At 36.9% G+C, this 13,445-nt stretch overlaps 1 protein-coding gene across 2 annotated transcripts in view; it reads right to left on the bottom strand.

Moving 5' to 3' along the window:
• Dlat (dihydrolipoamide S-acetyltransferase) overlaps positions 1-13,445 on the bottom strand; it is a 44,243-nt gene that overhangs the window by 3,492 nt on the left and 27,306 nt on the right. For both annotated transcript variants that reach the window (XM_005334226.5, XM_021732396.3), the window contains exons 11-13: positions 12,706-12,821; positions 452-614; positions 54-190 (exon numbers count right to left, since the gene is read on the bottom strand). In XM_005334226.5, coding sequence (XP_005334283.1) covers positions 54-190; positions 452-614; positions 12,706-12,821 — 416 coding nt within the window. The remainder of the gene's footprint in view (positions 1-53; positions 191-451; positions 615-12,705; positions 12,822-13,445) is intronic.

Raw genomic sequence — 13,445 nt, 5'->3', positions numbered from 1 at the left:
TGCATAATGTAATGAAAGTCAGCTTATAATTCCTTCTCCAATTTGGCACTTACCCTTTTTCATTGTCTGCTGGAACCAGCTTATCCTCTGAAGCACCAATTGCCAAAATACACGCCTGAGGTGGGTTAATAATAGCAGAGAAATTCTTAATTCCAAACATACCTAAATTGGAGATTGTAAAAGTGCCACCCTAAAGGAAAAAAGATTAAAAACAGATCATATTAATTGCTTGCCAGTGTAAATTAGAAAAAATTACAAATATTCTGTGAAAGGTCTTATGACAATTTTGTATTGGCTTCTGCACACTAGTTGGAAAATGTCTTATTTTCAGCATTTGACATGTGACTCAATTTTCCTTTACTTTTAGGACCTAGTATCAGTTAAAACTATGTGGCAGAATCAAACAGTGGAAAATAAAATAAGCATTAAAGGTCAGTAAGTACTATCTCACCTGGAACTCTTGCGGCTGTAGTTTACCCTCTCTTGCTTTAGCTGCTAAAGAAACAACATCATTAGCAATGGTTTCCAGTCCTTTTATATGTGCATTAAACACAATTGGTGTGATGAGTCCTGCAGGAGTGCTGACAGCAACACTGACATCGACAACATGATTTCTGTTTAAAAAGAAAAAAGAAATGAAAAATAATCAATACTGATATTTTTTTAAGAGCCTATGGACTGGGTATGTAGCTCAGTGACAGAGCACTTGTCTAGTATGCAAGGCCTTGTGTATAATCCTCAATACCACAAAAAAAAATTTTAAATTTTTAAACAGCACTAAGTTAAGGAGGAACATGAATATTTAGAAATTTTTAGAGCCAATTTGTGCTTCAGTTCAAGGTGTCTGTTCTAGTCTATACATTTTGCTGTGCCCTCTCCTTGACTTACACTTTTTAAAAATGATTATGAGAAAAAAAGAAAAATTTGTCAGTAGATTGGAGTCACACCACTCTAACTTCCTCCACCATTCTTGACCAAAAACATGGGTATAGCTAGCAAAAAACAAAAAACACAACATTCAGTAAGAATTAACTATCTGAACTCCAAGACTAAATGGAGGTGCACAGGCTGGAGCTGAGTCTCTGTAGGCAGCAGTTGAGCAGATGAAAAAAAGAGTGAAAGAACAGAACTGCATTAGAAGGGAAAAAGGAGTACTCAGGACATAGAGGTGGGGTTATCTCAGAACTTAAAATTAGGTTTCCAAATTTTTCCAGAGTAAATCACCAGAAGCACCTATGCATCTAGGTTTCATCTCAGATTTATTTTTTGCAGTGCTGGGACTCAAACCCAGGAGGAGTTACATCCTCAGCTGTCATTTTAGAATATTTTTTAATACCAAAAATAAAATACTCAAATTACAAAAATAATTAAGAAACAAAACTAATTCCTATCATTTTGAAGTGGAGATAAGCAAAATAATATTTTAAAACAGATGCAGTGGGCTGAGGCTGTTACTCTGTGGTAGAGCACTTGCCTAGTGTATGTGAGGCACTGGGTTCAGTCTCAGCACCACATGAAAATAAACAAATAAAATAAAGGTAGTCTATCCATCTACAACTCAAAAAATTTTTTAAAAGATAGATGCAATAACTACAATGTGATATTAAAATAATTTTATTTGTTACTAACCACAAATACTATGACATTTCTTTATATGTTCTCTACATTTATGAAAGGAAGAGATACTAAATGTCCATAGAGGTTTAAAAAAAAAGGTGACTTTTTCCCCCATCCAAGTTCTGAATAGTACCTACAGTCTCTATGGGGTCTTTAAGGTATCCTGCCCAAGTGTTCTTCAATTGAGAAAATATCAAATTTCCACATGAAGGCATGGCTCTGCTCTAAAGAAAGAACTCCAGTCATTTCAGCCTTCCCTAGGGATAAGTTCTAGAAGATTGTAGGTACCAAGTCCCCTAATTTGCCCAAGCTGGCTAGAGCCAGGCTTTTGTTACATGCAAACACAGAGACCTCTACCAGTAATACTGTGGTCCTTATCAGTTACCATAACTGGGCTTTATTAATCGAATATTTCAAAATAGCTAGTAGAGCCAGGTATAGTGGTACATGTCTGTAATCCCATCTACCCAGTAGTCTGAGATCAGACAGGGTAAATTAACAAAACCCTGTCTCAGCTGATATAGCTCAATTGATAGAGTGCGTTATCTCGCATGTACAAGGCCCTGGGTTCCATCCCCAGCACAAAAAAAAAAAAAAAAAAAAAAAAGCACCCCAAATTTCAATCCCCAGTACTGACACACTCCTTTCCCCAGAAAAAAAGAAAAAAAGCTAGTAGAGAGAATTCTGAATTGTTCACAACCCCCCCCCAAAAAAGATAAATGTCTAAGGTGACAGACATGCCATTTAACCTGATCTGATCATTATACATTGTATACATACACTAATATGTCACACTCAACCCTATAGATACATATAACTATGTGCCAATTAAAAATATTTGAAGTTATTGTCATTACAATGCTACTTGCTTAATAACCTTCTCCCTGAAATAGGGATGGTATTTCCTAACTTGTTTATCACTGAATCCAGCAAAGAGTACATATTCAATAAGTATTTGTTGAAAGGCTGTATAACAAATAAATGAAGAGTGTTTGTTGAGAATTACTAAACAATTCAACTAAAAAAGAACAAATAATTAAAAATTTAAAAAAGTAAACAATTCATAGAATTTGCCCTGCAACCTTGATCCTTTCTTTATATGTTATTTTCTTTATGTAGTCTTAAAAGTAGATGGCACTCACTTAATATCAATTTGAATGGCTATTTAAAACACATATACAATAACAAGTGTTAGCAAGGATGTGGAGAAACTGAAACTCTCATCCACTGTGAGTGGGAAGGTAAAATGGTGCAACCACTTTGAGAAGTAGTGTAGAAATTTCTTTAAAAATTAAATGTTTACCCAATGAATGACTCAGTGATTCTATTCCTAAGAATGTACTCCAAAGAAATGAAAACATTTCTACACAAAATATTGTATGCAAATGTTCATTACTCATAATAGCAAAAAAGGGAAACCAAACGTCCATCAACTGATGAATGCAAAAACAAAAACATGGTACACCCATACAGAAACAAATGAATACTATTTAGCAATAGAAAACAATAAACTTCTGATGCATGTCCATGGGGAATCTTGGAAACATTGTTAAGTGAAAGAAACCAGTTGCAAAAGAAGGCACATTTTATGATTCCACTTCTATAAGTATAGAAAAGATAAACATATAGAGTCAGCAGTACATATTGCTGAGAAGACTGAGGATAGGAGCAGTAATTCAAATTCAAATGGACAAGAGTGATCTTTGTGGAAGTAATGGAAATTTCTAAAATGAGAACATGGCAGACTGCACAATTCTGTAAATTTACAGAAATCAAGGAATGTTGAGCTGTGGGATTTTATGGTATGTAAACTACTGTAAATTAAAACTGTTTTAAAAATTGCCTATATGATGGGCAGAAAGGCAAAATATAAGAAACTATACTTGCCTTCAGAATACTTAAAATTAAAAAACCAAAACCAGTGCTTAACAGATGTTTGTTGCATGAATGCAAGTACCAAATGAGAAATACATACACTATTCAGAAGGATATTCAGAGAGCATAATTTTCCGTAGGTACTCACAAAAGGGGAACTTGAACTAGGATTTAAAAAGACAGGTATGCTTTAAACAGGATAGAAAAGTATAATGTTGCGGTTCAAGACTAGGTTTTAGTCTTGGTTCAGAGAATTGGGGGTGCTATAGTTTGAATCTGAAATGTCTCACAAAGACCCATGTGTTAAAGGCTTGGTCCCAGCCATTGGTGCTGTTGGGAGGAGGTGGAACCTTTAAGAGGTAGAACCCAGTAGAAGGAAGTGAGGTCACTGGAGTGTGCCCCTGAAGGAGATATTAGGATGAGCACCTCTAGGTCTTTTTCTTTGCTTCCCAGCAGTTATGAGATGAATAAGCTGCTTCTACCATATCAGGCCCGAAGGACCATGGACTGAAACCTATAAAACCATGAGCCAAAATAAACCTTTCCTAGAAGTTGTTTATCTCAAATATTTTGTCACAGTGACAGAAAGCTAAGTAATATAGCTGGGATTCAAATCTTGGCTGGTTTACCTTTCTCTAGATATGTAGCAGATTACTTCTCTGTGCCTCAATTTCCTTATATGCAATGGAGGCAAAAATGGTACCTACTTTACAATATACTCATGAAAATTAAATAATGAATATAAATTCCCTAAGCACTCATTAAGTGTTGGCAATCAATCAAAAATCAAAGAAAGGAAAAGCCCAAATAACATTATGAGAAGAGGAAAGTTAATGGCATATACAGCAACAGTGGCTAACTCAAAATGGCACAAGAAGGTTTTACAGAGGATCAGAAAGCAAGCCTTGACTGAATTATGGATGGCTATGAATGCCAAAAATTACAAACTACTTCTGCTCAGGCCCCAGAAAGCTATCCATGACTTGATGGTATGGACAGTACTAAAAACAGGAAGACAGACTTAAAGTCTGTTGACTGGTAGTCCTCCAATATATGTCTATATCCTAATTTCCAGATTCATCAATGCAGACTTAGTTGGAAAAACACCTTTGAAGGTATATTTAACTTCCTGAGAAAAGATCCTCCTCAATTATCTGGATGTCTCTAAATACAAGCGAGAGTCTGTTTAAGAAAAGAGAATACAAAGAAAAAGACCATGTAAAAATGAATGAAAAGAGAATACAAAGAAAAAGACCATGTAAAGATGAAAGTAGAAATTGAACTTATGCAACCACAAACCAAGAAATGCCTATAACTTTTGGAACTGGAAAAGGCAAGAAAAGATACTCCCATAGAATCTTTGGAGGGAGCAAAATCCTGTAAATACCCTGAATTTGGACTCCTGGCCTCCAGAACTATGAGAGAGTAGATTTATATTTGTTTGTGTTTTTTTATTTGTTTTTGCTGGTGCTGGAGATCAAATCCAGGCAAGGATTCTACCATTGTGCTAAACTCCAAGTCCTAAATTTCAATTCCAAGACATCAATTTTGTGGTAATTTATAACAACACTATGAGACTAATATGCTTATAAGGAATATTAAACTCGTAGATGTTCTCCAAGAGGGGAGTGACCAAGGAAAAACCATCCAGTATGGGGAGATTGAGAAAAAATTCATGATGAGAACACAGAATATTATTTCCCCCTCCTTAAGTCATCATTAAAACCAGTGAGTATAATATTTATGGTAAACTACATATTTTAATTAGACCCAAATATTTTACACAAGAGAAGACAATAAAATTAAAATATTTAACATAAACATTACATTAATGTTATATTTACATATAGCATTTTATATATTAAATGTTAATATTTTAGAAATTTCTATCATGTGGAGGTGATTGGAGAGTGATATTCCCAGTGAGAGCATGGAAGTTTTAGATTACTCCATACCTTGCCCTACATCTCTTCATCCAGTATTCATCTATGTATTTTGTAATATTCTTTCTATAAGCCAGTAAACATAGGTAAGTGTATCCCTACATTCTATGAACTGTCCTAGCCAATTATCAAACCCAATAATGAATATAAATAATGAATATAAGTCACAGGAAGCTCAGTTTGTAGTCAGTAGATCAGCAGCAAAGGTAGACAGATTTGAGACTGGCATCTGAGGTGAGAGTAGTGTTACTGGGACTGAGTCCCCAGTCTGTGGGATCTGACTCTAACCCCAGGTAGAGGGTCAGAATTGAATTGAATTGAAGGACACCTACCACTCCAGAACTGACTGCTTGGTTGATGTGTGGGGAACCAACACCCCCCAACACACACACACATACATCTAGTCACAGATGTGGTGCTATAAGTGTGTGAGAGCACAGCAGAAAGGAAAAGAGCTTCGCTTTTTGTTTTGTTTTTTTCCTTTTCATAAAAATAATAATTATAAGAAGAAAGCATCTATCTCATATTAGAAAAGGGCTACCTTAGGAGTCAGAATCCTGGTTCCAATCATAGTTATAACACTTACTAACATATTAACACAGGGCAATTTACTTAATCCACTGAGCCTCAGTTTCCTCATCTAGAAAATGGAGGGAAAGCATTTACTCATAAAATGGCCATTAAGAATTAAATATGGGGCTGGGGATGTGGCTCAAGCGGTAGCGCGCTGGCTTAGCATGCGTGCGGCCCGGGTTCGATCCTCAGCACCACATACAAACAAAGATGTTGTGTCCGCCAAGAACTAAGAAAAAATAAATAAATGTTAAAATTCTCTCTCTCTCTCTGTCCCTCCCTCCCTCTCACTCTCTCTTTAAAAAAAAAAAAAAAAAAAAAAGAATTAAATATGAAATCCTTATGTGAAATATACTTGAGTACCACGGTGACAATAACAAACACTATTTTCAACTTGTATACTGATTTCCCTTTTCTGAGCTCATACAAAGAATTTACAGCCTTTACTAGCTAAACTAGTACTATCTCATAAATTGTTTTGTGTAGTTTTAAAATTGTTTCACCTACGAATGTCATATCCACCTATAACTCTTACTTATACATTAGATAACATAAGAAAACTGCTGGGCTAGGGAGTGGCTCAGTGGTAGTGCACTTGGCTGGTGTGTGTGAGGGGTTCAATCCTCAGCACCACATAAAAATAAAAAATAATTAACCAACCGCCTGGATCTTAACCATGCAGACACAGCTACCCCGCTCTTCACGTGGCTCCCGGTGGCCCGACTCAGCTAGAAGGGTCCACGCATGGCCCCGTACATGGCCATGCCCTCCGGGCTCTGCTAATAGACCCGCCCACCTGGCGAACAACCGGGAAACTTCAAAATCTCTCTGTGGGCGTGACCGAAAGGACCAAAGGACTCTCGACACCCAACTCCCCTTACTGCCAAAGTCAGGCAGACCTGAGACCCACCAACGGAACAGGCCTAGAGGCCTGCCAGCATGGTAGATACGCCACTCCATTTGGAGTAGGGGGGCAGAGCAGAGCAGCCGCCCACATCCGGATCAGGCCCAACGACCCGAGGGGGTGATAGTCATATCGCCACAATTGGAGGGGGGGCAGAGCAGAGCCGCCACCCGCTCCCGCAGGGTGGGCAGACCTGCGAACAACCGGCAGAGCAGGCCTAGCGGCCTGCCAGCGCAGTATTGAGATCACCCCAACTAGAGAAGGAGCACAGCCACTACCCGCCCTGCAAGGGAGATTTTTCAACTATACATGAGCAATATAAATAATTAGGGGGAAAAACTCATAAACACAACAGTTTCACCAAGCAGAAAGAAATGTGAGCAGCATGAAAAGACAAGGAAAGAAAGGACCACAAGCAATGCAGGTCAACTCAACTTTAGAAGAGGTAATAGCTGCAACAGATGGAATGTCAGATAAAGAGTTCAGGATATATATGCTTCAGATGATCTGGAGTCTCAAGGAAGACATGAGACAGCAAAATCAGACAATGAAAGATCACATTGACAAACAAATCCAGGAAGTAAAAGATCAATTTCACAGGGAGATAGAGGTAATAAAAAACAAACAAATAGAAATCCTAGAAATGCAGGAAACAATAAACCAACTTAAAAACTCAATTGAGAATACTACCAGCAGAGTAGATCACTTAGAAGAGAGAACATCAGACAATGAAGACAAAGTATTTCAACTGGAAAAGAACATAGACAGCTCAACAAGTCTGCTAAGAAACCATGAGCAGAACATCCAAGAATTATGGGACAATATCAAAAGACCAAATTTAAGAGTCATTGGGATACAAGAAGGCACAGAGCTCCATACCAAAGGAATAAACAGTCTATTCAGTGAAATAATACGAGAAAACTTCCCAGACTTGAAGAATGAGACAGAATCCCAAATCCTAGAAGCCTACAGGATGCCGAATGTGCAAAATCATAAGAGATCCACACCTAGACACATTATAATGAAGATGTCCAACATACAGAATAAGGAGAGAATTTTAAAAGCTGCAAGAGAAAGAAAGCAGATTACATTTAGGGGCAAACCAATCAGGATAACAGCTGATCTCTCAACACAGACTCTGAAAGCTAGAAGATCCTGGAATAACATATTTCAAACACTGAAAGAAAATGGGTTCCAACCAAGAATCGTGTATCCGGCGAAATTAAGCTTCAGGATAGAAGATGAAATTAAAACCTTCCACGATAAACAAAAGTTAAAAGAATTCGCAGCTAGAAAACCATCTCTTCAAAAAATCCTTTGCAAAACATTACAGGAAAAGGAAATGGACAATAACATTGAAAACCAACAATGGGAGGTAGGACAGTAAAGGGGGGAAAGTAGTCAAAGAGAATAACAAATCAGGTTTAGTAACATCAATAAACAAATATGGCTAGAAGAACAAACCAGATCTCAATAATAACCCTAAATGTTAATGGCATAAACTCACCAATTAAGAGACACAGGCTAGTAGAATGGATCACAAAACAAGACCCAACAATATGTTGCCTACAGGAGACGCATCTGATAGGAAAAGATATTCATAGACTGAAGGTGAAAGGTTGGGAAAAATCATACCACTCATATGGACTGCGGAAACAAGCAGGAGTGTCCATACTCATATCTAATAAAATAGATTTCAAGCCAAAGTTAATTAAAAGGGATAAAGAAGGACACTTCATACTGCTCAAGGGAACCATTCACCAACAAGACATAACAATCATAAATATATATGCCCCAAATAATGGTGCAGCTGTGTTCATCAAGCAAACTCTTCTCAAGTTCAAGAGTCTAATAGATCACCATACAATAATCATGGGAGACTTCAACACACCTCTCTCACCACTGGACAGATCTTCCAAACAAAAGTTAAATAAGGAAACTATAGAACTCAATAACACAATTAACAACCTAGACTTAATTGACATATATAGACTATACCACCCAACATCAAGTAGTTACACCTTTTTCTCAGCAGCACATGGAACCTTCTCAAAAATAGACCACATATTATGTCACAGGGCAACTCTTAGACAATATAAAGGGGTAGAGATAATACCATGCATCTTATCTGATCATAATGGAATAAAACTGAAAATCAATGATAAAAGAAGGAAGGAAAAATCATGCATCACTTGGAGAATGAACAATAGGATGCTGAATGATCAATGGGTTTTAGAAGTCATCAAGGAGAAAATTAAAAACTTCCTAGAGTTAAATGAAAACACAGACACAACATATCGGAATCTATGGGACACATTGAAAGCAGTTCTAAGAGGAAAATTCATCGCTTGGAGTTCATTCCTCAAAAAAAGAAAAAACCAACAAATAAATGATCTCTTACTTCATCTCAAAATCCTAGAAAAAGAAGAGCAAAACAACAGTAAAAGAAGTAGAAGGCAAGAAATAATTAAAATCAGAGCTGAAATTAATGAAATTGAAATAAAAGAAACAATTGAAAAAATTGACAAAACTAAAAGTTGGTTCTTTGAAAAAATAAATAAAATCGACAGGCCCTTAGCCATGCTAACGAAGAGAAGAAGAGAGAGAACTCAAATTACTAGCATACGGGATGAAAAAGGCAATATCACAACAGACACTTCAGAAATACAGAAGATAATCAGAAATTATTTTGAATCCTTATACTCCAATAAAATAGAAGATAGTGAAGGCATAGATAAATTCCTTAAGTCTTATGATCTGCCCAGATTGAGTCAGGAGGATATAGACAACCTAAACAGACCAATAACAATAGAGGAAATAGAAGAAACCATCAAAAGATTACCAACTAAGAAAAGCCCAGGACCGGATGGGTATACAGCAGAGTTTTACAAAACCTTTAAAGAGGAACTAACACCAATACTTTTCAAGCTATTTCAGGAAATAGAAAAAGAGGGAGAACTTCCAAATTCATTCTACGAAGCCAACATCACCCTGATTCCGAAACCAGACAAAGACACTTCAAAGAAAGAAAACTACAGACCAATATCTCTAATGAACCTTGACGCAAAAATCCTCAATAAAATTCTGGCGAATCAGATTCAAATACATATCAAAAAAATTATACACCATGATCAAGTAGGATTCATCCCTGGGATGCAAGGCTGGTTCAATATACGGAAATCAATAAATGTTATTCACCACATCAATAGACTTAAAAATAAGAACCATATGATCATCTCGATAGATGCAGAAAAAGCATTCGACAAAGTTCAGCATCCCTTTATGTTCAAAACTCTAGAAAAATTAGGGATAACCGGAACATACCTCAACATTGTAAAAGCAATCTATGATAAGCCACAGGCCAGCATCATTCTGAATGGAGAAAAATTGAAGGCATTCCCTCTAAGATCTGGTACAAGACAGGGATGCCCTCTCTCACCACTTCTGTTCAACATACTCCTTGAAACACTGGCCAGAGCAATTAGACAGACGAAAGAAATTAAAGGCATAAAAATAGGAAAAGAAGAACTTAAATTATCATTATTTGCAGATGATATGATCCTATACCTAGCAGACCCAAAAGGGTCTACAAAGAAGCTATTAGAGCTAATAAATGAATTCAGCAAAGTGGCAGGATATAAGATCAACACGAATAAATCAAAGGCATTCCTGTATATCAGCGACAAATCCTCTGAAATGGAAATGAGGACAACTACTCCATTCACAATATCCCCCCAAAAAATAAAATACTTGGGAATCAACCTAACAAGAGAGGTGAAAGATTTATATAATGAAAATTACAGAACCCTAAAGAAAGACATAGAAGAAGACCTTAGAAGATGGAGAAATATACCCCGCTCATGGATAGCAGAACTAACATCATCAAAATGGCGATATTACCAAAAGTTCTCTATAAGTTCAATGCAATACCAATCAAAATCCCAACAGCATTTCTTGTAGAAATAGATAAAAGAATCATGAAATTCATATGGAATAATAAAAGACCCAGAATAGCAAAAACAATGCTAAGCAGGAAGTGTGAATCAGGGGGTATAGCGATACCAGACTTCAAACTATACTACAGAGCAATAGTAACAAAAACAGCATGGTACTGGTACCAAAACAGGCGGGTGGACCAATGGTACAGAATAGAGGACACAGTAACCAATCCACAAAACTGCAACTACCTTATATTTGATAAAGGGGCTAAAAGCATGCAATGGAGGAAGGATAGCATCTTCAACAAATGGTGCTGGGAAAACTGGAAATCCATTTGCATCAAAATGAATCTGAATCCCTATCTCTCGCCATGCACAAAAGTTAACTCAAAATGGATCAAGGAGCTTGATATTAAATCAGAGACACGGCATCTAATAGAAGAAAAAGTTGGCTACGATCTACATACTGTGGGATCGGGCCCCAAATTCCTCAATAGGACACCCATAGCGCAAGAGTTAACAACTAGAATCAACAAATGGGACTTACTCAAACTAAAAAGTTTTTTCTCAGCAAAAGAAACAATAAGAGAGATAAATAGGGAGCCTACATCCTGGGAACAAATCTTTAATCCACACACTTCAGATAGAGCCCTAATAACCAGAATATACAAAGAACTCAAGAAATTGGACAATAAGATAACAAATAACCCAATCAATAAATGGGCCAAGGACCTGAATAGACACTTCTCAGAGGAGGACATACAATCAATCAATAAGTACATGAAGAAATGCTCACCATCGCTAGCAGTCAGAGAAATGCAAATCAAAACTACCCTAAGATACCATCTCACTCCAGTAAGATTGGCAGCCATTAGGAAGTCAAACAACAATAAGTGCTGGAGAGGATACGGGGAAAAGGGCACTCTTGTTCATTGCTGGTGGGACTGCAAATTGGTGCAGCCAATTTGGAAAGCAGTATGGAGATTTCTTGGAAAGAAGGGAATGGAACCACCATTTGACCCAGCTATTCTCCTTCTCGGTCTATTCCCTAAAGACTTAAAAAGAGCATGCTACAGGGACACTGCTGCATCGATGTTCATAGCAGCACAATTCACGATAGCAAGATTGTGGAACCAACCTAGATGCCCTTCAATAGATGAATGGATAAAAAAAATGTGGCATTTATACACAATGGAGTATTACTCTGCATTAAGAAACGACAAAATCATAGAATTTGGAGGGAAATGGAGAGCAGATTATGCTAAGTGAAGCTAGTCAATCGTTAAAAACAAATACCAAATGACCCCTTTGATATAAGGGGAGTAAACAAGGACAGGGTAGGGACGAAGAGCTTGAGAAGAAGATTTACATTAAAAAGGGATGAGAGGTGGGAGGGAAAGGGAGTGAGAATGATATATACGAGGAAAGGAGGGGTAAGACAAGATAATACAAATGGAAGAAATGATTTACAGTAGAAGGGGTAGAGAGAGAAAAGGGGAGGGGAGGGGAGGGGAGGGGGGATAGTAGAGAATAGGACTGACAGCAGAATACATCAGACACTAGAAAAGCAATATGTCAATCAATGGAAGGGTAACTGATGTGATACAGCAATCTGTATACGGGGTAAAGTTGGGAGTTCATAACCCACTTGAATCAAACTGTGAAAGATGATGTATTAAGAACTGTGTAATGTTTTGAATGACCAACAATAAAAAAAAAAAAGAAAAAAGAAAATAAATAAATAAATAAATAAAAATAAAAAATAATTAAAAAAAAAAGGTATTGTGTCCATCTACAACAAAAAGAAAGAAAGAAAGAAAACTGCTGATAGATATAAACCTCTAGTTATACTTACTGTCTTATAACTGTGTCCATCCAAGAAGAATTTGCTTCAGGAACTTTTAAACAAGCCAGTGCTGATGCTTTTATGATGAAGTCATTGACAGAAATTTTGCTTTTTCCTTCTAACATCTGTAAAGACAAGAAACTATGATCGTTTTCTTAAGTTCTCTCCCCAACGTCTGAGATTGTACACCTAATGTTGAGAAAGGAACTAGGGGGATGAAAATATACAAGTGATCCAAAGTGGGAAGGATGAAATGAAACCAAAAGTTGGTTCTTCAATCTTGTAGGCCTTAACAGCTATTCATTTCCTGTTACGTACTGCGTTAGATGCATCCCATAAATTATGATATGTCTTAATTTTCACTCATCTCAACAAGATCAAAATTGATCCTTTGAAAAGATCAGTCAAATGACAACCACAATGACAAATGTTTGGCTGACAGAAAAAGAGAAGACTCAAATTCTTAAAATCAGGAATGAAACAGGAGATGTTACTATCTACCTTATATAAATAAAGGATTATAAGAAATACTATGAATAACCATATTCAAACAAATTAGATAACTCTGATTGAGCCAGGTGTGGTGGTACAGGCCTATAATCCCAGCTACTGGGGAGGGTGAGGCAGGAAGACTGCAAATTTGAGGTCAGCCTAGGCAATTTATCAAGACCCTGTCTCAAATTTAAAAAGAAATAGCTGGGGAAGTAAGTAGCTCAATGGCAGAGCACCCCTGGATTCAATTCCTAGTA

This window comes from Ictidomys tridecemlineatus, chromosome 4 (assembly GCF_052094955.1).
Source record: "Ictidomys tridecemlineatus isolate mIctTri1 chromosome 4, mIctTri1.hap1, whole genome shotgun sequence".
NCBI classification, from domain to species: domain Eukaryota; kingdom Metazoa; phylum Chordata; class Mammalia; order Rodentia; family Sciuridae; genus Ictidomys; species Ictidomys tridecemlineatus.
This window is presented reverse-complemented; position numbering and strand designations above follow the sequence as displayed.